The following is a 23,469-nucleotide window of genomic DNA, read 5'->3' as shown; positions in this document are numbered from 1 at the left end:
ACGATTCCTTTGACGCCTGAGTTCGCTGACATGTTTCATTTCCAGATACATTTTTGCCAGCAGCTCTGTTTTCATTCAGCAATGTGCAGGGAGATAGGAATGGCTGCGTGCTGGAACTGTTACCGTGTTATCAAATTTGATATTTTCTTCTTTCAGCATTGCCACTTTCAAACCTCTACGATACCCTGGGGATTGTTGGAGCCTCCACCACACAACTGTACTCCGACAGCTCTAACCTGAGACCAGAAATTGAAGGACCTGGAAGTTTTACAATCTTTGCCCCAAACAATGAGGCCTGGGCTGCTTTGCCTGCTGTAAGATTAAAATCCACCTTCCTTCTTGTTCTCTCCCCGACTCTTCTAGATTCGCAGCACTGAGTCCTCTGTCCGCATAATAGGTACAACCCTGACCGAGGCAGTGTAAGCTTCCAGCATAGGAATTGCCCTGCTTGATCAGAGCTAGGTCCATCTTGTCCAGCATCCTATCTCTGACAGCCCCAGATGCTTCAGAGGAAGGTGCAAGAACCCTGGAGTAACCAATCCTGCCCCGTGTTAGGTCTCATGATGATTTCTAACAGGTAGAGGATGTCTGAAGCCCTGAAGCATGAGTGTTAATATCCCTCCCACAATTCTTTGTGGATCTTTAATTAAGATCACTCTGGATGTTCTTGTTAGCCATATAAATGTCCAGTCTCTCTTTGAGTTCTTGACCTCAATGATGTCATGTAACAGTGAGTTCCATAGTTCAGTTACACATTATGGGGAAAAAGCATTCACCACAAGTCACACCAGAGTGCCTGAGCCAGAGAGACCATTCCTAGGAATGGGAGAGAATTCAGACTCGTTCGCCTAGTCTGCTAAGAATACGCCAAATGTGTACATTTTAACAGTAAATAAATAGATATTGGGCCAGGGACCATCTTTTCATTACGTGCACCGGCTGTGCCTAGCACAATGGCGCTCCAGTCCTTGTTTGTAGACTTCCTAGGAGCTACCACAATACAAATGATGATCCTAAATGAAAGCTTATGGTGAGACACATACAAAGTTATGGTTTTAAAGTCCAAGACAAACATGTCCTTTAGGTTTGCTCAACTTTCATTTTAAAACAGACATTTGAAGTATTCATTCACTGGCTTCTATTTAGATCAATAGCTTTCCTCAACAAAATTTCAATAGACCGATTACTGAAAGATGTTGCCAGGGAACTTTACAGTGGCATGGAATGCTGTGGAAATCCATTTGGGAGTCAAGATCCATGCTGGAAGATCCCTGTGCAATATCAGGGCTCCTGCTATTGAAGAAATTCTGTTTACACTAGATTTAATGACACTTAAAAATTTGCCTGAAAATTACTTTTTTTTTTTTGCTTATTTTCAGGAAATGTTGGATTCATTGGTCAGTAACGTTAACATTGAACTGCTAAATGCTCTTCGCTACCATATGGTGAACAGACGGGTCCTAACAGATGAGCTGAAACATGGAACGTCCCTTCCTTCAATGTACCAGAATATTGATCTCCAGATCCACCACTATCCTAACGGAGTAAGTGCATTACTTGTACCACTGTAACAACGGGGGCCAGATCCCCAAATGGAGTAAACTGATCCAAGTCAATGGAGCTATGCCAGTGGCCCCAGAATATTTATACTGTATCTCTTTTTTGGTAAAATATTAATGATAAAGAGACCAAAAACTCTGAGGAAGAGGGTTCGATACAGGAAGGTGATCGGTGTCCATTGACCTCCATGAGAATTGAAGGCACTCTGCATGTCACACGATTGAGCCTCAAATTACCTGAGCCGATATTGGTGTATAGGTGCACAAGGTGCTTGTATAGAATTTTTATACACAGATCGATCCATTGATGATGCAGTAAATGTTACACTTGGGTAAGCATGCTGATATGTATTTGCTCTTACTTCATACTATAGTGAGAGTAGTTTTGCTGAAGTATAATTATGTCAAATGTGTTTTAAGCTTCTGATGACAGAACTATATACTAGGAGCATTTATTGAAAAGTATAACTTCAGAGTCATTACAGTATTAAATATGAAACTAAAAGGCAATTAGATTTATTCTGTAGCTAGCCTTCTAGCATATATGAATTAGTGGTAATTACAGGTATTATAAAGCATAATCACACTGCAGTTTGTCACTATTATAAAGGGTAACCACTTATTTAAAATATAAATGAATGGCATCTTTCTAGATATAGGGCCTGGGCCTGCAACCCTTATTTACCTGCGTAATTCTTATTTACAAGTAAACTGAAGTCACTGGATTACTCATTCGAGTAAGGGTGGGGCCTATAGTACAGTACAATTTTAGCTTGGCTGGTAATGTGTTTTTTATTTCCTGTATATTGGGACTGGTTAACCATACTGCATGCTGTTGAGTTTCAGATGCAGTAAACCGTAGAGTTACCAAGAGAGGAATGATTTGTAAAAGAGCTCCGGAGAGCAGTTGCACAGAAAGACACTGTTGCTTCCTGATGATTCATAGCAGGGCCTCCTCTCTACATACGTTTCTTTAACTTCTCCTAGTACTAATGCAGTTTGTGGATTGTGGGGGTTTTTTTGTTTTTGTTTTTTAATTAATTGAACTCTGTCCCCGCTGGATCGTTTCCTCTGCAGATTGTGACCGTGAACTGTGCCAGACTTTTGAAAGCAGACCATCATGCCACCAATGGAGTGGTCCATCTGATAGATAAAGTCATTGCCACCACAACACACACTATTCAGCAAATCGTTGAGACCAACGAAAATCTTGAAACTCTTCGGGTGAGTTCATCTCAAGGGTTTACAGCGTGTTTGTTCATGCTTTCATTCATGATTTTCAAAGGTGTCCAACTCCCACTGAATTTCAGTAGGATGTACGTAACCAAGGACTTGTCTGCACTTTAAAGTTTTGCTGTTTTATCTTTGCCAGCATATGCTTATGCTGATATAGCTTATTCTGATTTGGAATCTATACCAGTATAAAGCATCATGTACTGGTATAACTGTGTCTACACAGAGGCTTTTACTGGTTTAACTATGTCAATAAAAAAATCACACCGCTTACTGACAGTTATTTTGGTAAAACTTTTTAAACGTACACCAGGCCTAACTCCCTTATTTCCTTTTGAAAATCCTGGCATTAGATGTTACTGTTCAGAAACATTGACCCAATTGATTTAATAAATGCCAACTTAAATATTAATTGTTAATGCACATCTTATACATTGAACTTTAACATTTAAACATAAATTGGCATTTCCCAGTTAACCAGGTTAAGGAGCTGAGCCACTGCCGTTTGAAGTCACTGGGATCCTTTCCGTTGACTTCAATAGGTATTGGAGCAAGCCCTAAGTCCGCCCCCGCCACCCGATGTGTTCCAAAGATTGCCTGCCTGAAGGGTAAGATGCTGCTAAGTACATAGGGCCAGATTTTTAAGAAAAGATATTTAGGTGCCTATGGATGCAGATAGGCACCAGATGCTTTTAAAAGTCTGCTCCTTAGCCCTTGTCTGGATGCGGGGGTGGGGGGAAGGTTTTTCCTTCTTTGTGTTCTTGTTGAGCGTATTCTAGCCTCTCTCTTCCCATTTCTTTAAAGGCTGCTGTGGCTGCATCTGATCTTAATACCTTGTTAGAAAGTGATGGCCAATTCACACTCTTGGCTCCAACTAATGAAGCCTTTGAGAAGATCCCACAAGAAACACTGAACAGGATCCTTGGGGACCCAGAAGCTCTCAAAGGTAAATGACCGTTTACCAAGGGTGTTGAAAGGTAGAAAAGTAAGAGAACTGACCCTTGATACATCCTGAGATAGGCTGGAATAATCCACTTGACATTATTATTATTATTATTATTATTATTATTATTTTTTTACCCTAGATGGTGCAGCCTTTTCTTTAGGACAAAACACAGGGAACTTAAGGTCCACATGCTGCACCAAGCTGTGTGTGTTAGTTAGCTGGGCATAGGAGAACTCCATGGGGGGAAAGAGGAAGCCATGCACTCCCCAGAGCACACAGCTGGTTCACAGGGGAATTGAGGCTGAGATTTCCAAAGGTGTTTGGGAGTTGGACTACAAACTCCTTTAGAAATCTCTGCCCGAGTGGGGGGGGAAAATTAGACACACAAAGGAACCAATCCTCCAGCTCTACCTTACTGCTACAGAGCCAGTGTGTGTGGGATTGTCCTGGGAACTCTGCTCTGTGGCTTTAAGAGGGCAAAGGTGCCCCGCACAAACAGCCATCCATCTATGCCCACACCATGTAGTGGAACTACAGCTCTCCTGCTGCGTAGGACAGCCTTTGCACCCAGACAGGGATGGGGCAGGATTTGGGCCATAAAAGAATTACTATCTTCAGATCAAAACGAATGCACTCGTTGGGCTGCTGTGTAGAGAGAAAATCGGGTTTCTCCTGCTATAAACATCCAGGCAGCTTAATGATTTTTAGAACAGAAAATTATGGGCCACGCTACCTTGCTCATGTGATCAGTTCCACAGCTACCAGTCCATCGGAATCGCCATCTGGACACGGATCCTTGTATCTAGCCAAGCCCTGCTTAGTGTAGGACCTGGGGAGTGGGCTAAGATCCACCTTTGCACTCCCTCCAGCCAGTGGCTGCTTCAGTCCCAGGTATAAGTTACAACAGTCTCCGAGCTGCTCGTGGTGGCCCCCTAGGAGCTGTTATGCAGCCTGGGATTCATGCCATCCCACCCCAAGTTCTGAGATTGAGAGGAAGTAACACTGAGCCTACTTGTGGGGGGGGGGGGGGATCCCTAGCTGCATCCCTTTGGGTTAATGGAGTAGCTCAAAGGGGAGTTAGTTGAGGCTGGTATCTGGCCTTTATCTATCACCAGCAGAAGATTATTAATTTTTACTAGAGAAGTTAAATATCTCAGGCCAAATCCTACCCTCAACTATAGCACAGTAAATCTGGAGCAACTCACTGAAGTCAATATAGCTCCCTCAGGTTTCCATTGATGTAACTCTCTGGATAGTGTTTAGACCCATATCTTGGACAAGAATGGAGCCTCTATTACATTTCGCTACTTCCTTGGCAGCTTGGAGTTAAGAGTGGCCTCCAAACGAGGATGGTTGCTGTTACATTTAATTATAGTCTTCTGCATCTTGCAGAGTAAAGATTCCACTACTAAAACACATAATAATGTCTGCCTGTTTCCATGAGTGTAGAGAGAGAATTCAATTCTAAATCTTTGCTAATGTAGCAAAAGCTAGATGGTATCCTGTATAAAAACTCGAGTACAGTGACTTACTCCTTTTGTGCAGGTTTTGTCACTTGCAGGGGTCTTAGTCCACAGGCTGTAAAATCTTATCAATCATTGTAAGCTCTTTTGGGACTGGTCTCTGTACGGTGCCTAGCACGGTGGGGTTGTAGTCCTTGACGAGGGCTCCTAGGCACTACAAATAATTTCCAAGCTGGCTTTCCACCCTTCTATTTACCATGTGCATTTTCTCTCTTCTAGACCTGTTAAACCATCACATATTGAAATCGGCCATGTGTGCTGAGGCCATTATTGCTGGCTTGTCAATGGAGACTCTGGAAGGTACCATGTTGGAAGTAGGCTGCAGTGGTGATGAACTCACCCTGAATGGAAGGCCCATCATTGCTGAAAAGGATGTCCTAGCTGTTAATGGTGTAGTACATTTCGTTAATGAGCTGCTGATTCCAGACTCAGGTAAAACCATTGATCTGTCTCCTGGATTTCTTTTGTTTTTGTTTGGAGCAGCACGTGTAGTGGGGTTTTAAAAAATTTTGTGATAGAATTTGCACTGGGCAATGTAACAAGCATGCCTGTGCACACGCTAATATGTCTGCCCACCTAAGCCGGTATTTGCGCATACAAATTCGGTAACTGTGTATGTCGTTAAGTTCCCAATTACCTGACCTGCATGCGTAAATACAGGGTTTTTCATGATCCTTTCGGGAGGTTGACATGCACCTTTACATGGGTGATGTCCTTATGTTCCTCCTCTCCAACTCTGCTTTGGAAATCTTTTTTCAGTAGAATTTTGTATCATTACAGTTTAACAGGGGGTCTAATTTAAAGTTCTAAGCTTCTTTAATGAAGGACTCATTGGAAATAACTCAACAGATGGCAAAAGAAAAGATAGGTATTATGTTCAGTCAAAAAAATCAAGGCTGGGACTTTCAAAGACGCCTAAGAGAGTTGGGACATCCGACTCCCTCTGAAATTCAGTGTCTGTTTTGAAAATCCCAGTATGACTGCTTTGGAAATAAGTAGTGCTCTTGCTTGATCCTTTTTTTGCATCCATTTGCTTTCCAGCAATATGCATTGCTCATTAGTATGTACTTCTAATTACAAACAGATGATAGTCCATGCTGAAACAAATTTGTTGAAGCATTTAATATAGTTTTAACAAGTGATTTCTGTTCTTTTGTTTTTCTTTAGCTAAAACTTTGTTTGAGTTAGGAAAAGAATCTGATGTTTCAACGTCTATTGACCTTTTTAGACAAGCTGATCTCAGCTCTCATCTCACTGGAAATGAGCGTGTGACGCTTCTTGCCCCAGTAAACATTGTGTTCAAAGGTAAACTTTGGAAATCTTCTATAAGTTCCATTGGTTCTTATCACAGACACGCTTCCGGGAGGAACCAGAGTTATATGCCAGATTTTTAGGAACCAGAGTTATATGCCAGATTTTTACTATTGTTAATGATTGCTTTCTTCATTGAGGGGTGTGTGTGTTTGTGTGCGCGTGCGCGCACACACACACACACACACGTCCCCTCTCTCTCACTTAAGCTGGTTTTGCTAGAGTGGCTTTGAAACTGAAAGGCAACACAAATACAGATACCATATTTATTGTTTAGATCCTTGTAGAGTCTTAGCGATTCATTTTAACATGATCATTATGTGTTGAAATGCTTTTTGCTGCAGATGGGACTCCTCCTATGAACCAGAACACGAAGAGTTTGCTTTTAGATCACATTCTTAAAGAACAGCTTTCTTCTAAATATCTTTACCATGGACAGAAGCTAGAAACTTTGGGTGGCAAAGAACTGAGAGTTTTTGTATATCGCAATGTGAGTGTCTGTCTAACTCTCTCTTTCTTAGTCTGATACAGTATTATTGCTCTAGAAGGGCTGTTGCTCTGTTATTAGTGTCTCACTGATCACACATCGGGGTGAAATTCTGGTCCCAGTGAAGTCAATGGGATTTCTTCCATTGAATTCAACGGGGCCAGGATCTCAACGCAGATCTGCAAACTCAGTTTGGGATCTGAGAGTCAGGCTGTATTCTTTTTCATCCGTCATCTGTAGCAAAGATTCTGGAGGCCAAATGGTGCCCTCAGTTATACATATGCAAGCCTGCTAAGGGCTAATTTATATAATATAAAAAAGTTAACTTGAATGAAGTATCAAAGTGAAAAATACAAACAAACAATGTAACAATTAAAATATTCTGTCCCTTGAAATGTATTTTAATTTATTTTGTCTGTGTTTATACTTGCAGAACCTCTGCATTGAAAACGTCTGTATTGCTGCCCATGACAGGAGAGGAAGGTTTGGCACCTTGTTTACAGTGGATAAAATGCTGACTCCACCAGTAGGAACAGTCATGGATGTTCTAAAGGCAGACCAACGTTTCACGTGTGTAGTCACATTGCTTAATGCACCTTATGGAAAGTGCTCCGATAGTGTGGTGATGAGCACAATATCAGAACCCATATAGAATAGACTAGGTGACATTTTGTTCTTGCTGTTCGTCTCACAGTAGCGGCAGAGCTGTCAAAGCAATTCCAATTAACTATGGATTGAAGTCATTACTATATAATTTGTTAATGAAAAAGCATCTAAATGCATGTCTTGCTAAATTATAAGCAGCAAAACTTTTAAAATAAAAATGGGGTTTAAAATTCTTTTCAGTACCAAGTGAGTCCAGAATATTTCTGTTGTGTCCCCCAATTTGTTCCTTGTTTCAAATTATCAAAGGGCCCTAGACCAACTCAGTGGGAGCTGGATTGGGATCTAAAAGAAGAATCATCTGTAGGTTAATAAAGTAAGACTGTGATTCAAAGCCCCAGGGAAAGACTGCCATTGACTTCAGTGGACTTTGGATTAGGCCTTAACTTTTCAATTACATTATTTGCCAGAACCTATTGTATTTTGTAGCTTTAACATTATAATTCTTCTTGAAAATAACCTACAGCAGTTACTCTTTAGCTGAATGTATCTGCCATTAGAATAACGATAAATGTAGGTTTAAACAAGCGAAGCCTACAACCAGTGTGTTGTGCCATGGCTTGCTCAGGCTGAGCCCCGGCACCCCTGTGCTTGGCAGCTTCTAGCCATGGCACCTCTGGGCTTGCTGCATCAGTTATGACTGTAGAAAAATTGCTTAAGCTCTGGCACCTCTTTCATTACAAATTAAGCACTGCCTACAACTGTGTTTTGTGTGTGTCTTGCAGTACGTTGGTGGCTGCCATCCAATCTGCAGGTCTAATGGAGACATTAAATAGGCCAGGTACCTTCACGGTGTTTGCTCCAACAAACGAAGCTTTCCAAGCTATGCCACAAGGGGAACTGAACAAACTTATGGGTGAATATCCATAGATATGATTTTTAATGTTGTGTAATGTTGAAGGGCTGACCAGGATAAATATGCCTTCAATATCACATTCTTTGATCCTTAAAATTTGTGTCTCCCTATCCATTGAAAGCTCTCGTCCTACATGACCAACTCATATGCCATGCACCAACAGAAAGCTTGTGATCTGTACAGCAGGCATCAAAAAGTGGCCTTAAATTTTCTAGTGAGGCAGATACAAGGCCTCTGGGAACGTTTGGGATACAATGGCATCTGTTATGATTGTTCAGAGCATGCAGGGAACACTCCCCTGCCTGGGCTTAGCTCTCCTGGCCAGTGCAGACTGGTTGGAACCATGGAATCACAATTGCTTCCCCTGTCCATGGTGTTTCTAGCAATGCTGTTGGCACTTGAGGTCTCTGGTCCTCACATGCCGGCTGTGCAAGAACTATGAGCCTGCCTGAAGTCTGCTTGCCTGTCTGCTGCACAGTAAACGTATATGGCAGAAGGATCATTGCGCCCTCTTCTCATGACGCTTTAACAACCAGGTTTTGCATGGGTGTGGAAAGAAGTGTTTAATATTGCAGATGGAAAATGATTCCTATCCAAGCATTTATCAGGCAGAGTCCTACCCCAAACTGAGTGGGTTTTTTTTATATTTATATATAAAATAGCAGGGAAAGAAGAAAACAAAGAAAGAAAAACAAATCTGGCAATAAGCGACCGATATTTTGGACTAGGAAAAGATAAAGACCAGGAGGAGACTGATGTCCTGTAAAGCAGGGGTTCTCAACCTCTTTCTTTCTGAGGCCTCCCTCAACATATTCTAAAAACTCCATGGCCCACGAGTGCCACAACTGTTTTTTTTTCCTGCATACAAAAGCAGGGACAGCATTAGGGGGTAGCAAACAGGGCAATTGCCTGGGGCCACACGCAACAGGGTGCCCACATGAAGCTACATTCATAGAATCTCAGAGTTGGAAGGGACTTCAGGAGGTCATCCAGTCCAACCCCCTGCTCAAAGCAGGACCAATCCCCGATTTTTGCCCCAGATCCCTAAATGGCCCCCTCAAGGATTGAACTCGCAACCCTGGGTTTAGCAGGCCAATGCTCAAACCACTGAGCTATCCCAGAGACTCAGGCTTCAACTTCAAGCCCAGGTGATGGGGCTTAGGACCTCAAGCTTCAGACCCTTGCAGTGGGGCTTTGGCTTTCCACTCCGGGCCCCAGCGAGTCTAAAACTGGCCCTGCTTGGTGGGCTCCCTGAAGCCTGCTTGTGCACCGCGCCCAGAGGGCCCAGACCCCTGGTTGAGAACCACAGCTGTAAAGCACAGGCTTGCAGACATGACATGGAAAAAGTATGGGAACTTTTACAGCCATCTTCTGTGTAAGCAACAGAATGTTGTCCCTTTTTGAGTTAAAAAATGGCTGTGGTTTGGAAAGAATGCTGGCTATTCATTTAAAACCCAACCAAACACTGATGACATAATCTGTAAAGCATCTGTGTATGGTAGCTGGCTATCCTTTTAAGTGCATGGAGCAGTAATCTATTACATCAGCCTGTGCAGTCATTCTAGTGTTTATGTATAAATATTTCACATCTGTTTTTGCAACTACTGTAACCAGCTCTACGGGTGAAATATCCCAGACGTGAGTGCTTGAAATGTTCTTGGTCTTTCAAAGCAAATATTTAGCTTATGGTTCTGAAGGTGAAGTGAATCGTGCTGGTGAGGATATGAGTGTGAACTGACTCATATGGACCACAGAGGAAAAGATTTGCTGCTTATTGAGATGAAGCTGCTGAAATAAAATATACATCTTGCTAGATGGACTGCTTTCATTTTGGACCAAGGCCCAGATTTTTAAATGGATTTAGGTGCCTAACTCTCATTAAAATCAGTGGAAGTTAGGTGCCTGAATACCTTTACAAATCTGGCCCTTAGCATCACATGTTCTGTCTGACCTAGAGTTTAGATGTTGGCACTGCATCTCTAAGGAGAAAATGAGAGATTGATGTCCACTATTGCTCCACCCTCTGGCTAACCAGGAAACAGACTGCGAGGAATACACCAACTTAGTTCTTCCAGGGCCTGATCCAAAGCCTAGTGAATTCAATAGAGAGACTCCTGTTTGACATCAGTGGGGTTTGGATCAGACTCTGTGATACCAAGGTCTGTAAACTCTGTTGGTTCCGTGAAAATAGTGACTCTCCAGTGCTACAATTTAGCTCATTACGAGCAAGCTTTGCATCTGTTTTAAAGTAATATTAGTATCGGCAACTCCGTTGATATGTGAACTAGCAGACAAGATTCTCTGAGTTCCTCCTTTTTTTTTTTTTTTTTAAACCCAGTCAATACCAGGAAATAAAGCAAATAATATAAAGAAACACTTTAATTTTGGAGAGTTTTTCAGTATGCCCCTCATCTTCTAAGTGACTGGGAGTGGCTCCGGGTTGTCATCGTGTTAGATTTCATAAATTAAGCACGGTCGGGACAGATCTGTACTGGAAGCAGTAGGAAATATCGACGAGTGACCATTGACCCAATACCTCTGCATGGGGTTTGAGGGCACTGCACTACTGATATATTTTTTTGGACCATAAACTGGTCTTGACTAAAGCTGGGTGATGTTTTCCAGCTAAAACTTTTTTTTAACCCTTTCCCAAAAGTTGCAGTTTTGGGTCGACTGAAACGTTTTGCGAATTTGTGTCGATTGACCAAATTGTTTAGGTTGAAATGTTTTTTTTCACCTTTTAAAAAATAAAACCTCAATTTTTCAACCGAAAACAAAGTTTTTTGCTTAGAATTTTGCTTCAATTTTATTTTAAAAAGTTTTTTAGAAAAAACTCAAAATTACACACTTGGTTTTGGATCAAGTAAAACGTTTTGATCTGGAATTAATCTCTTTTAATTTAAAAAAAATTGTTTAAATTGCTTTGAATTTTTTGTATTGGCTCAATTCAAAACACTTTTTTTATTTTTATCCTCCCCCCCCCCCCCCCCCCCGCTCTAGCTTTGGTCACCAGACAGAAAAAATCCATTGTTTGCACAGCCCTAGGCCTGCTTGTGGTTAAAGATCCCAGGGGCCTTTCTGTACAGCTGAGTGTTAACCCTGAAGTTCTAACCAGTTCCAGCTAGGATATTTACATTTTACCTCCCCAGATTACCTCTGTACTTTGAATAATCGATGATATTTTCCATTTGATGTCAGAGGTGATTGGATTTCAGTAGAGGGTGAAGTGACTTTATATGCATATGCAGTGGTGGTGTAGCCATGCTGGCCCTGGGATATTAGAGAGACCAGGTGGTGAGGATGTCTTTTAATAAAAGATGAGACAATATTATCTCACCCACCTGTATATGCATATGGCATTTACCTCTTAAAACTATGACAGTGTACATGGAGAAAGCTGTAACATTGTTCTGTAAATGTTTCTTCTGCCAGGTAATGCTAAAGAACTTGCTACCATTCTGAAGTACCATATTGGGGATGAAATCTTGGTCAGTGGAGCAGTTGGAGCTCTTGTGAGATTGAAGTCTCTGCAGGGTGATAAAATTGAAGTTACTGCTGTAAGTTTGTGTGTGTGTGTGGTTTTTTTTCGGGATTTCCTTGTGGGTTTTTTGTTTTTCAACAATATGGTTATGCTCACTTGCACGATGTCAAAACAGCTTCCAAATGGACATATACTCTCACTAAATGGTATCACTGGTTCCTAGCAGAGAGATGTGTAACCTCAGGAAACAGACAGTCTTGAAATAATAACCTCTGTTTTGAGATCTCAGGAAAAGCCTTCTAGGGAGAATACAGGCTAACTTTATTGTAGAAGTTGGGGGGGGGGGGCGGGGCGGGGTGTTGTCCCATCCATTAAATGGTGGTTTCACTTTTTTCCCCCCTCCAGAAAAACAATGTAGTAAATGTCAACAAGGAACCTGTTGCCGAAACTGATATCATGGCCACTAATGGTGTGATTTATGCTGTGAATGCTGTCTTACAACCTCCAGGTAGGTCAACATTTCTAAATATATAAAGCTGCGGGCTAGGAATTTCGCTGATGTTTTGCACAGTTTATAAAAGGAAATACATTTTCTCTGCAGAAGCTAAGAGAAGGGGTATTCTGCGCAGGTTTATTAGGAAGCAAAATTTGTATAGCTGTATTTGCTATAGCAAATATACTAGTTCTTTAAGTTCTGCTAGCAGAAGAGGTACAATTTTTGATATTTTGTGAGCATCTGTGCAATATACCATCAGTCATATAGTCTGTTCATTTTACACAATGCAGTTACACTATAAAATATCCATATCCAGTGGTTTTTAATATATTTTAACCACATATGGTGTCACAGTTGAAATCTGTTCATCTGGGTTCTATTAAGTTTGGTCCCAGTTCAGAAAGCTACATAAGCATGTGCCTAGCTTTAAACATGTAAGCAGTCCTGCTGAAGTCAGTGGAATTTAAGCATATGCTTCTCTTTAACGTCTCAAGAGCGGTCCTGACCAGGGACGAATCAGGACCTTCGTATATTGTGCTCCTGCTCTGAAGGAGCTAATGGTAGTGTAGTGACTGTACAGCTATCGGCTACAGTGAACAATTTGTAAAGTGGGACTATCTGGCTATTGTTATGTACGCATCAATTAAAGTACAGTAGAGAATGGGCTGTCACAGGAATAGTTCAAATCAACCCAAGTTACTCAGAACAAGCTGCGGGACCATTGCTTGCTTGGCTATCTGAAGAAGGGGGATGACCTAGTAAGTATTATAATTCAGTGGGTGCTGTTGTATTGATGTGTGATGTTGTATTGATGTGTGATTTCATGCCTAGATATACAGAACACTGGTAGAGGGAAGCAGGAAATATTTAGTCTCTATATTAATGATGATTTAATCACACCCACAGCTTTTAGGCCTCAAGAAAGAGGAGATGAGCCCGCAGATCCTGCGCTAGAAATCTTCAAACAGGCATCTGCATTATCCAAGGTAAACAACATTTAGCCCACGTATTGGGACACTCCTGAAATTACAGACCTATTAACAAATTTTAAGGATCATTATATTTATTCAGTTTTTGATTTAAGAAAATACTAATCACATAACACTCTGGACCCTGAGCAGTCTTCTCTTTCTTGCTTACAATTTAAAAAATAAACCATTTTATAACATACTGCAGATAAAATCCTGGTGCTGTAAGACACGTGCCAAACCTCAATAGCATATGTTGTATACAAATGTAATTATTATACCACTTCCCCTGCTCCTTTGTTCAGATCCAATAAGTTCTCTACTGCAGGGAGCTTCCCCTCTGCATTTGTTTGTAATGTGCCAGGCACTCCTAGAGAATTGTAGCTGTAGAAGTAATCACTAGAAAGAAACATGTTTAACTTGTTGGCCAATGGGAGATTCTTATCCAACATTAAACTATGTATCATACCCCGTAACTACCTCAGACCTCCCCTCAGGAAAATGCCTTGGAGAGGAGATGGACCTGACACTGATCCTTGCCACTTACAGATCGAGGGGTCTTTTAGCACACTGGGGCAAGGAATTCCCTAATTGTGGGACCTTCTGCTGAGAATGCCTTTCCACCAGCCACTTGATGGCACACTCTAAAAATCTCTAACTCCCCAGCTGATCTCTGTGGCCCTGGTGATAGACAGTGGGAGAGGTCTCTCAGGTAACCAGGACCCCAATCATGTGGGACTTTAGACCTTGATCCTATAAAGGCAGGTGCTTAACAATTGTGAACAATCATCCATTGAAGTCTCACTGTATAAAGTTTAAGTACTTGCAGAAGCCTGTTCAGGATTGCTACCTTAGTCATCATAGTCAATACCTTCCCTTGTACCCAAATAAAGCTAGGAAGTCCGCATTTGTCTTTGAAGAGCTAGTGTAACATGCTTCCTGCAGCTCACATCACTGAACGCAGGATGCAGTTGTATTCTGCTCAAGCTATTGCTGCTGAGGCTTTGATATTAAAGCCAATTTAAAAAATGGCTTTTATTTTTCAACAGATCCTTTTTGCTGATAGTTTCAAACATTTTGACCAGCTATTGATTGATTAGTTGCTATCCAATATAGATAAGAGTCAGAATTTATTTTATTTTTAAATATTCTTTTCTTACAGGTTTCCCAGAGGAGTGCTCGGCTAGGTAAATAACACATCTTCCTTTCTCTCTTGTATTCTCTGGGATATTTCCAATTTTACTAGCCCTCTGTTTTTTAAACCAATGGAATAACTTTCCCTTTTAGGAGTCAAATTCAAATAGGTCTCAGTTTGCTACTGTGCTCATGGAACTCTACGTGTCACCAACTTCCACTTACCACTTTAAATCAATCCCTCCCCCAATAAACATGCACTTTTAGGCTGCCTTTGACCTATTTCATAAGTGCTGAAAAAAAAAATCCATGTGGAACCTGCAGTAAGAGTTGCACTATCATCCTCTAAAGCAGGTATCGGCAACTTTGGCATGCGGCCTGTCAGGGAAAGCCGCTGGCATGCCGGGACGGCTTGTTTACCTGCAGCATCCACAGGTATGGCTGATCGCAGCTCCCACTGGCCGCGGTTTGCCACTCCAGGCCAATGGGAGGTGCAGATGCAGCGCGGGCCAGGCCACCTCTTCCCACAGCCCCCATTGGCCTGGAGCGGTGAACCACAGCTAGTGGGAACTGCGATCAGCTGAACCTGTGGACGCGGCAGGTAAACAAACCGACTTGGCCTGCCAGCTGCTTTCCCTAATGGGCCGCGTGACAAAGGTTGCCGATCCCTGCTCTAAAGGGATCCTTAATATTTTCCTACCCACCCTGATGCTGGTGTGTAGTCACATACTGTAGGTGTTACAAGGCCAGACCATCTGCTATCGAAGTTTTATTTCATTGAGTTTAAGGTCAGATGGAACCACTAGATCGTCTTATCTGACTTCTGTATATCACAGGCCATTTAAATTTCACCCAGTTGCCATTATATGGAGCCTAATAACTTGGGTTAGACTAAAGCATTCCAGGCCTCTGGAGACTAAACTATTTGTATGCCACAGGAGAGACCAAGGTGCCATCATACAATTGCAAGCTTAGTATTAATGATGATCCAATAAATGGGAAATGCAGATCAGAAATAGCACGGTTACCTCCTTTTATTGGACTTAAAGGACCAGATCCTTGAGAGGCTTTGAACACCTGCGACTCCCTGTGCAATCAGTGGAAGTTGTAAGTGCTCACTGCCTCTCAGGAACAAGCCCAAAACATGCACTGTGAGCGTAACCAAGAGCCCATTAAAATCAGTGGGAATCCTTCTACTGACTTGACTAGAACCATATGAGCACAGAGCAAAAGCAATAGCAAATGTATATGGCTGGCTACTGATTTCTGTCCAAGTGAGATTTATTATATTGTGTGAATCCAGGGGAAGATGGAATTTAAATGTTTCTGTGCATTGTATTTTTCACATCTGTCTTCTTCCTTTCCCTTTTCAGCGCCTGTATATTCCAGGTTATTAGCAAGGATGAAACAATAAAGTGAAGAACATTCAGCAGAACAGTCAGCTTTTGCTGTCATTTTAAGGGAAGGACAGAATTGGTTTTTAAAAACCAAATATCACACTTAAGATTATTTTGTTTCCACTCAAATGGATAGGAGAAAAAAGCCATATATTTTTAAACCATTTTTGCTTCTTTTTGACCTTTAGGGGCTGTACATTAAGGTGAATGCTTTTCTGAAGTAACCCCTGATTCTGGATGCTTCAAGTTTAGGTACTTGCTCTTGCACTTCTGAAAAGTAAGGCCCACAACTGCCCCAGAGCAAGTGCTGATTACAGTTCTGGTTGAGGAAAGCACTTAAGCAAGTACTTGGGTCCGTCCCTGTTCAGGACAGCACTAGTTAAGGGCTAGCCTGAACAGGGACACTTTGCTGGATCAAGACTGATCTTCAGCTCTGACTTCAACTGCAGTTGTGGATTCTAAGCACCTCTGAAAAATCAAGATCTAAAGTTTATGGTCTCAATTTGTGCAAAAAATAAAAAAGCATCCAAAGTCTGTGTCACCTTTTCAAAAACATTCACCTAATGACCAGGCCATAATTGTACGTGATCGCCTTTCAAGTAAATAGATCACATAGGTGCCAACCTTAGAGTTGGTTACACAGTGATTATTTTAAAGATCATCCTTTTGTTGAACTCACTAAGTGTTTTCCAAGCAATACTGTGTTTTAAACCAAAGAATACATCTTTTCTTTCTCTTCACCCCTCCCTCCCCCCCGTCTGTGTTTTGAAAGTCTTCCGTGGAAGTCTGAGTTTGAGGTTTGTTTTTGTTTTAAAAGCCTTATGTTGATATTAGGGAATTTGCATGATATAAACCTGCGGTCTGAACTGTTCTAGTTTTGTTTGGTTTTGTTTATGCATATGGATTTGACTTTGCTGTCTCGGTTCACAAGAAGACTGAAAATACATCATATCTGTAATGAGACTTCTCCCTCTCAGAAGCCTTCAAATGATTCATTTGTAATAACTGTTGGTTTTTAAAAAAACAAACAATAAAATCAAAAACATATGACTAATGACAGCAGAATGATTTTTATTGCTCGAGGGTACAGTTTGACTTCAGACTTGCTGGGGACCTAGGTTATATTTGGCCTGGTAAATACTGTGGGCCAAATCATGGCTGCATTAGAGTGGGGAGAAAGAACAAGAGACCCTTCCCCTTTTTTGTTTTCTCTCACGGCAGTTCTCTCCCCAAATCCTGAGCAGCCATAATTTGGCTGGTTGCACTGCAGAATGGACTGGAAGATGGGAGTAGTCCTGGCTGCTTGTAGCAGTAATGGTCCCTCTGAATGAGGCTGGAGGCTTGATTCCCCCGACCATCAACTGGCAGGGCAGTACTATTCAGCTCTGAATATAAAAAGAAAGGAGAAAAACAATCTGTTTGGAAACTCCCACTTGTTTCTATTTTGCAATCTTGTTCCTCTTTACAAGTGACTTGTTGAAAGGGATCATCTCTAACCTTGCACTTGTGCTTCTCCTGAAGAGATCATCTTGCAGGATTCTCACTCCAGGGTTTCAAGCCTCCACCATGCAACTGGCTCCATTTCCCAAAGCGACAGGATTTTGAAGGGCTGCAGTCCCACGGACAGGTGGTGGGACATTCAGCCCCTGCAGTCTGAGTAGTACAGCCCACCTCTACACCCAGATTTTTTTGTAGCTGTTTATGCACTGAGGCTGGCCTTACATGGGACTAGGACAGCTGGCTTGAGGCTCTGTGAGTGGCTTCCTGGGTGGGGGTGTTCTGTCCCAATAGTAGCATCGAGACCACTTAATGCAGAATCATTAATCTCTCTCTACAGCCTTAGCTAAGGGCCATGTGGCTTTTAGCTCATGCACTAAGCTCCAGAGGCCCCAGGTTCGATCCCACCTGCTGATTACCAGGGTCTGTTGGTCTTCTACAGTGCCACCAGGTGTCAGTGCTGAGGGTTATACTCTCTCTCCACAAGCCTCAGAGGATCGTGAGACCCCCTACGAGCTCTGACAGGGACACACCAGTGGCCATCACCTTGCATTGAGGTTAAAGTCTCTGGAGTCGCCTCAACAGGTTTGGTGGGTGGAGGCTTAAATCACTAATTCCTGCTGCCAAGTGTTGAAGCCTGTCCAAAGGCCATTTAAAAGGCAAAACTCTCTGGTCTCTCTGTATACCAGCCAGAAAACAGCCCCTGGACCTCTCCACTGATTTGTGGTAGCCACAGTGTCTTCACACGCCAACCAATAGCCTATCAGAAGAAATATGAAAAACAAGTATAATTAGCATTAACTTTAACGCCTCAAGGCTTCTAGGAGCTTAATGAGCATCAAATCAATCTCCTTCTACTCTGCAGACTTGGGAAGCGGACATAAGGCTGCCTTCCCTCCTGGAGTTCTGTTGCATTTTCTAAACATCTGGAGTTAAGCTTTCTGAAATCAGGATGCCAGGAACGTTTCTTCGCTGAGTTATAGCCTTTATAGTCACTGTTGGGCCCATCTGTTAGCCTGTATAAAATGAATAAGCCAAATGTATAAACATCTCACTTCAGAAATATTAAATCTAGGCTTCTCTTGTTTTCCAAGCTCAGAAAAATGCCAGTTTATTTTTCTTCCATTAAATGCAAAACCAGTTTCCCTACGCTGTATCTGAACCATGTGTATAATAGGAAGCTGAAAAACAGCCTCTCTCTTTTTGTCTGGGTTCTTGCACTTCTTACTTTTCTGCACGATGAACTTGGTTTTGGGATCTGAGTCTTCTGAAAACAGAGCGGTGACATGGGGCTTTTCAACCCTATAGTCACAGGGGCCTAAGACAAAGGTACGTGTCGGGGGGGCCCTGAGCCTGCCACATTCTGTGCACCCCATGCAGTTTTACCTCAGTGAGACTGGAGGGATCACAGGAGCAGGCCCAAATTTTACTGGGGGTGGGGGTGGCATTTTTAAATCAAAGTTTTTGTTGCAGGAAGAAGGCTTGAAAATCAGCCAGTGATAGGCAAGGATAGTGGAGGCTCCTGACCTCTCTAAAGTGGGTAGGCCAGCCTGGCCCACAACTTGAGACTGAGTTTTTTAATCTACACACAGTTCGACCATGGTAATACCAGCATTTCATTAGAAATACTCACCTTTTATGATTTTTATCGCAGTAGTGCCTAGGTCAGATCCACAGTTGTGGTCCTGGTCCCACCGTATACCACATCCTGTACAAACACTGAACAAAAATGATCCATGCTCCAAAGAGAGGTCTGCCTAAGATAAGAGGTAGTGACAGGTTTCAGAGTAACAGCCGTGTTAGTCTGTATTTGCAAAAAGAAAAAGAGTACTTGTGGCACCTTAGAGACTAACCAATTTATTTGAGCATAAGCTTTCGTGAGCTACAGCTCACTTCTGTACTTTCCACAGTATGCATCCGATGAAGACGTTTTTATACACTCACACCATGAAAAAATGGGTGATTATCACTACAAAAGGTTTTCTCTCCCCCCACCCCACTCTCCTCCTGGTAGTGACAGGTACAGATGTGGGCACATAAGGAAACAGTGGGACAATACTGGGTAGCAGGAGAGGGAGTGATCTCGGCACACAGAGCGTCTAGCCATTGAGTGAGTGTTTGGTAGGCATTGTGGCAAAGGAGAAATCTAAGGGGCTGATTTGAAGGACAACAGTGAGGTGCTTTTGTGGATGTTTGTGCTTTCTTCCATTTTGCTTCGCGTGCATGGGAGAAGTGCCTCAAAGGGACTTGTTTGAAAATGTAACAAGTGGGCAATGAAGGCCAGCAATGTTGGTTGGTTGGAGGTGGGCGTTAGCAGCTTGATAGTGCACAGGAAATGATCGGTAGGGTGGGGACAGGGTGTGAAGGACGTTGAAAGTGAGGATACGTCATTTGTGTTTGATGGGCTGGAGAAGGGGAGCCAGCAGAATGGTGCAAAGATGGGTGTGATGAGATCAAAGCAACAAGTCCCTTTTCTACGGAATCAAAAATATTAAAGTTAATTTTCAGTCTTTCCATTTCAGATCTTGCCTTTCCCATCACTGACCTGTTCTGCTTTTGTGATTGCTTTATAACAGAGGGCATCTTTGAAAACTCCTATGCTCCTAAATGACCTATATTCCATTCAAAATCAAGGGTATGTGTGCTTCTAGGTTTATGTAGGCCCTTTGGGAAATCCCTCCCATTCATTCTTATTCATTCACTTTGGTTTTCTTTTTCTTGTCCCTTATCCATGGATGCCTCCTCCTCCTTTCACATTTTTTGGGGGGTCATCTTTCCCTTCTCTTTCTCCCTCCCTCCTGCCACTCAATCTTTTATTCTGCTCTCCAACTATTCTTCCTCCTCTCCATCCCTTCTGAGCCTTGTAACCCCATATTTCCATACTCCTGCTATAGCCTCTTTACCCCTTCCACTGCCTAGCCATAAAGCACCCCTTGGCCGCGCCATTGTGTCCTGTGCTACTAGGGCTGAAGGTGGCCAGAAGAAAATAAAGACACTGCTCCAATCAGCACTGGCATTAGAGAGACAGGCATGCTCCTTCCTTCTTGTTTCTCCTGTGGTCTCAGCTGTGAGCAGGCATATTCTTAGCTGAGAAGAGCTGAGAGGCTGCAACTAAGAATGGGAAATATTTTCTCTGGTAGCACTTTTGGAAGCACCAAAGTGCTGTTGTGTGCGTGTGTGTCTTTGGAAATTTTAGAGGGGAACTCCTCTCTTGCTTCCTTGGCCAATGCTATCTTGCTTGTTCTCTCTCTACAGCTGGAGAGAGCTTCCACAGGTAGCTCAGGTTAGAGAGAGAGCTAAAGCATTGGCTGATCCAAGTCTTACCCGTATTCCATTAACCCTATTTCTGATTATTACTTTGTAAATCTGTTACATTTTGCATGTGTATGAGTGTGTTGCTTAGGTTTTTGAGGAGGTTAAGAGGGAGGGAGTGGGAGAGCGTAGCAGCTGGAGACACAGGGGGAGCTGAGATGAGAATGTTGAACTTGCTCTTTGTTTGCTAGAGGGAAATCATTACATAATCTGGCTAAATAAGGAAGGGAAAGGAAGACCCTTAAAAAAAGGAACTGACCCTAGCTGAGAAAAAACATAACTCTCCTAGGGAAGTACAATTTTAAGAGCGGAGGACTCCCACAGAGACAAAGTCAAGTGACTGACTCTAATAAGTTACACTGGAAAAACAAATTACCAACTGAGAAATATAGTGGAAAATAAAAATGAGGCCTGTCCAATGTAAACATTCCATATTGCCATCAGCGAAGCTCTAGGGAACCAAGTTGGTAGCCTACGTGTTAGCTGTAGGGGTTTCCAGATACTAGCTGTTTTATAGAAGTTCAGCTAATTTATACTACTACAGCATAAAAAAGTACGTTCACTGCAGTACTAGGTGATGGGACAGTGAGTCTGCAAAGTTAACCACAGACTCTTACCCAGGTGTTGCCCTAAACACCCTCTCATCCACACACCCAAACCTCTCACCTGAGTTTGGTGGTGCTTTCAGCCTAGGCTAGTTCCACCTGGCTGGGGGTGTGAGTTAGAGCCCAGATCCACATTCACTCTGGCTGATAACTCACCCACTTTGCAGTGAGGATGCAGGCTAAATCACTCAAGTGCTGCTGGTCATCCAATGCCTTCCCTCCCGTGTGCCCGGAAGGACAGACAAGTTCTCCCACAATTCACTGGGGAAGAATCATAGAGCAGCTCAACTTACTGCTACGCAAAGAGCCATGGGCTGGGCCATCCGAAGGCCTAGCACCACACACAGGTGAGTGCAGCACCAGTGAGGACACGGTACCTCAGGTGTATCTGTGCAGTGTGGCTGTTGACACCTGGGCTAGGTTAACCCAGATGCTGTGACAGAGCCAAATAACAGGGTGGGGGAGGGGAACAGCTAAAAAAAGAGGAACCGGCACAACTGTGTAACATTTCATACACTTCAAAAGCAAAAAAAACTTGCTGCGTGAGTCAACCAAACAAAAGTGAACAACAGTAAAGAAAGAAGGGTGAGCATCTGGCCCCTGCTACGTCAATGGGACTGGAATTTTGTGATTGATGTCAATGAGATTAGGATTTCACCCCTAGTTTTGAAATACATATTTTGCTCTCATTTGGCTCTAAACTAGTCTCAGCTAAATGAGTCTCAAACAGTGGATTCCTTCAAGGGATGAGGTAGTTTATGCAACTGGATGTGGGTTACAAGTCTTTTGTCTTTTAGAATGCTGGTTCAAATCCAGGCCAGAGCTGGAGTGAGTAAAAACTATCCGCTAATGGCTGTTGAGTAGCCTATGTGGAATGGAATGATGGCTTCAGTCCAGTTTCCAGAGAAAAGTTCCATCAAAAAAAATCCCTGCTCTAACACCAATATTTGCTCCTGTGATGGGCAGTGTTAGGAGAAAGCCAAAGGGAAATTCACCCAAACCCTTAATTCTAGAGTTGGTCACTCCAGTCAAGGTTAATTGTCTACTGCAGGTTTTTGTGCACCGCCTCTGAAGCAGCTGATGCTGGCCCCTGTTGAAGACAGGACACTGAATTAGGTGGACTATAGGTCTCATGCAGTGTGATATTTCCTAAGGTTGAGACGCATTGGCAGGGCAATGTGGAGAAATTGGTTTGGCTGCTGCGTATGTTCTGCCCATGGTGTGGATAAACTGAAGACTTTTTGCTCTTCACGCCAACAACAAACTAAGCCAATATGATCTCAAGTGTTATTAGTCACTCTAGCCAAAAGGGTATTTCAGGATAATCGGAAAACAGGCTAAAACTTCAAATTTGAGCCCTATTGGTTTCAGGATGATACTCTGTAGACCAGGAATCTTTGAATGGCACTTTAACGCATACCCCGGCAGCAATGATTGTGACCTCTACAGAGGCTCCAAGTTTCACCACTGAAAGAAGCTATAAATCCACTTTCACCTTAGTGTATGGGGTGAGCTCTCTACCATTATCCCTGTGTCATAGTCCTTGTCTAAATTTCCATTGGCATGAGTGGGAGTTACATACACATCAAGGCTTAACCAACTGGGAAAAAATGCAATTTGCTCAGACAGCCTCTGCTATTCTCTTCTCCATGAAAGGAGTTCGGCTATTTCACAGGGATCTCTCCGTGTCAAGTTCAGCACTACTCCAGGCTCCATGCTTGTGAAATATTTCTCTCCTGGCACGGTTACCTGTGACTGCTGTCCATCAGAACACTGTGCTGGAATCTGTTTTAATCTCCAGAAAAGCAATTAACTTCCACGGTCGTCATACTGGCCTCAGTTGCGGCAATATATTGCATATTGCCTTGCATGTGTTCTTTTAAGATGATTGTTTGGATCTTAACCTTAACATGGTGAGCTTTGGCATGTGAGCTAGATAGCAAATACCCAGCTTAACTCTTCGGGGCTTAATTGGTGAGGCTCTGCATGAGAGGAGTTAGA

The 23,469-nt window shown here is 42.6% G+C and overlaps 1 protein-coding gene across 1 annotated transcript in view; it reads left to right on the top strand.

Moving 5' to 3' along the window:
- The window catches only part of TGFBI (transforming growth factor beta induced), a 36,460-nt gene extending 19,428 nt beyond the window's left edge, over window positions 1-17,032 (top strand). Inside the window, exons 4-17 of the mRNA XM_074962079.1 lie at window positions 157-314; window positions 1,380-1,544; window positions 2,637-2,783; window positions 3,597-3,738; window positions 5,481-5,693; window positions 6,429-6,566; window positions 6,917-7,062; window positions 7,493-7,629; window positions 8,448-8,578; window positions 12,011-12,135; window positions 12,465-12,567; window positions 13,462-13,541; window positions 14,686-14,710; window positions 16,031-17,032. Coding sequence (XP_074818180.1) covers window positions 157-314; window positions 1,380-1,544; window positions 2,637-2,783; window positions 3,597-3,738; window positions 5,481-5,693; window positions 6,429-6,566; window positions 6,917-7,062; window positions 7,493-7,629; window positions 8,448-8,578; window positions 12,011-12,135; window positions 12,465-12,567; window positions 13,462-13,541; window positions 14,686-14,710; window positions 16,031-16,071 — 1,751 coding nt within the window. The 3' untranslated portion in view covers window positions 16,072-17,032. The remainder of the gene's footprint in view (window positions 1-156; window positions 315-1,379; window positions 1,545-2,636; window positions 2,784-3,596; window positions 3,739-5,480; window positions 5,694-6,428; window positions 6,567-6,916; window positions 7,063-7,492; window positions 7,630-8,447; window positions 8,579-12,010; window positions 12,136-12,464; window positions 12,568-13,461; window positions 13,542-14,685; window positions 14,711-16,030) is intronic.
- Window positions 17,033-23,469: the final 6,437 nt, after the last annotated feature.

This window comes from Natator depressus, chromosome 8, assembly GCF_965152275.1.
Source record: "Natator depressus isolate rNatDep1 chromosome 8, rNatDep2.hap1, whole genome shotgun sequence".
Taxonomy (NCBI): Eukaryota; Metazoa; Chordata; order Testudines; family Cheloniidae; genus Natator; species Natator depressus.
Note: the sequence above shows the minus strand (reverse complement) of the source record. Positions and strands in the feature narration are given on the sequence as shown.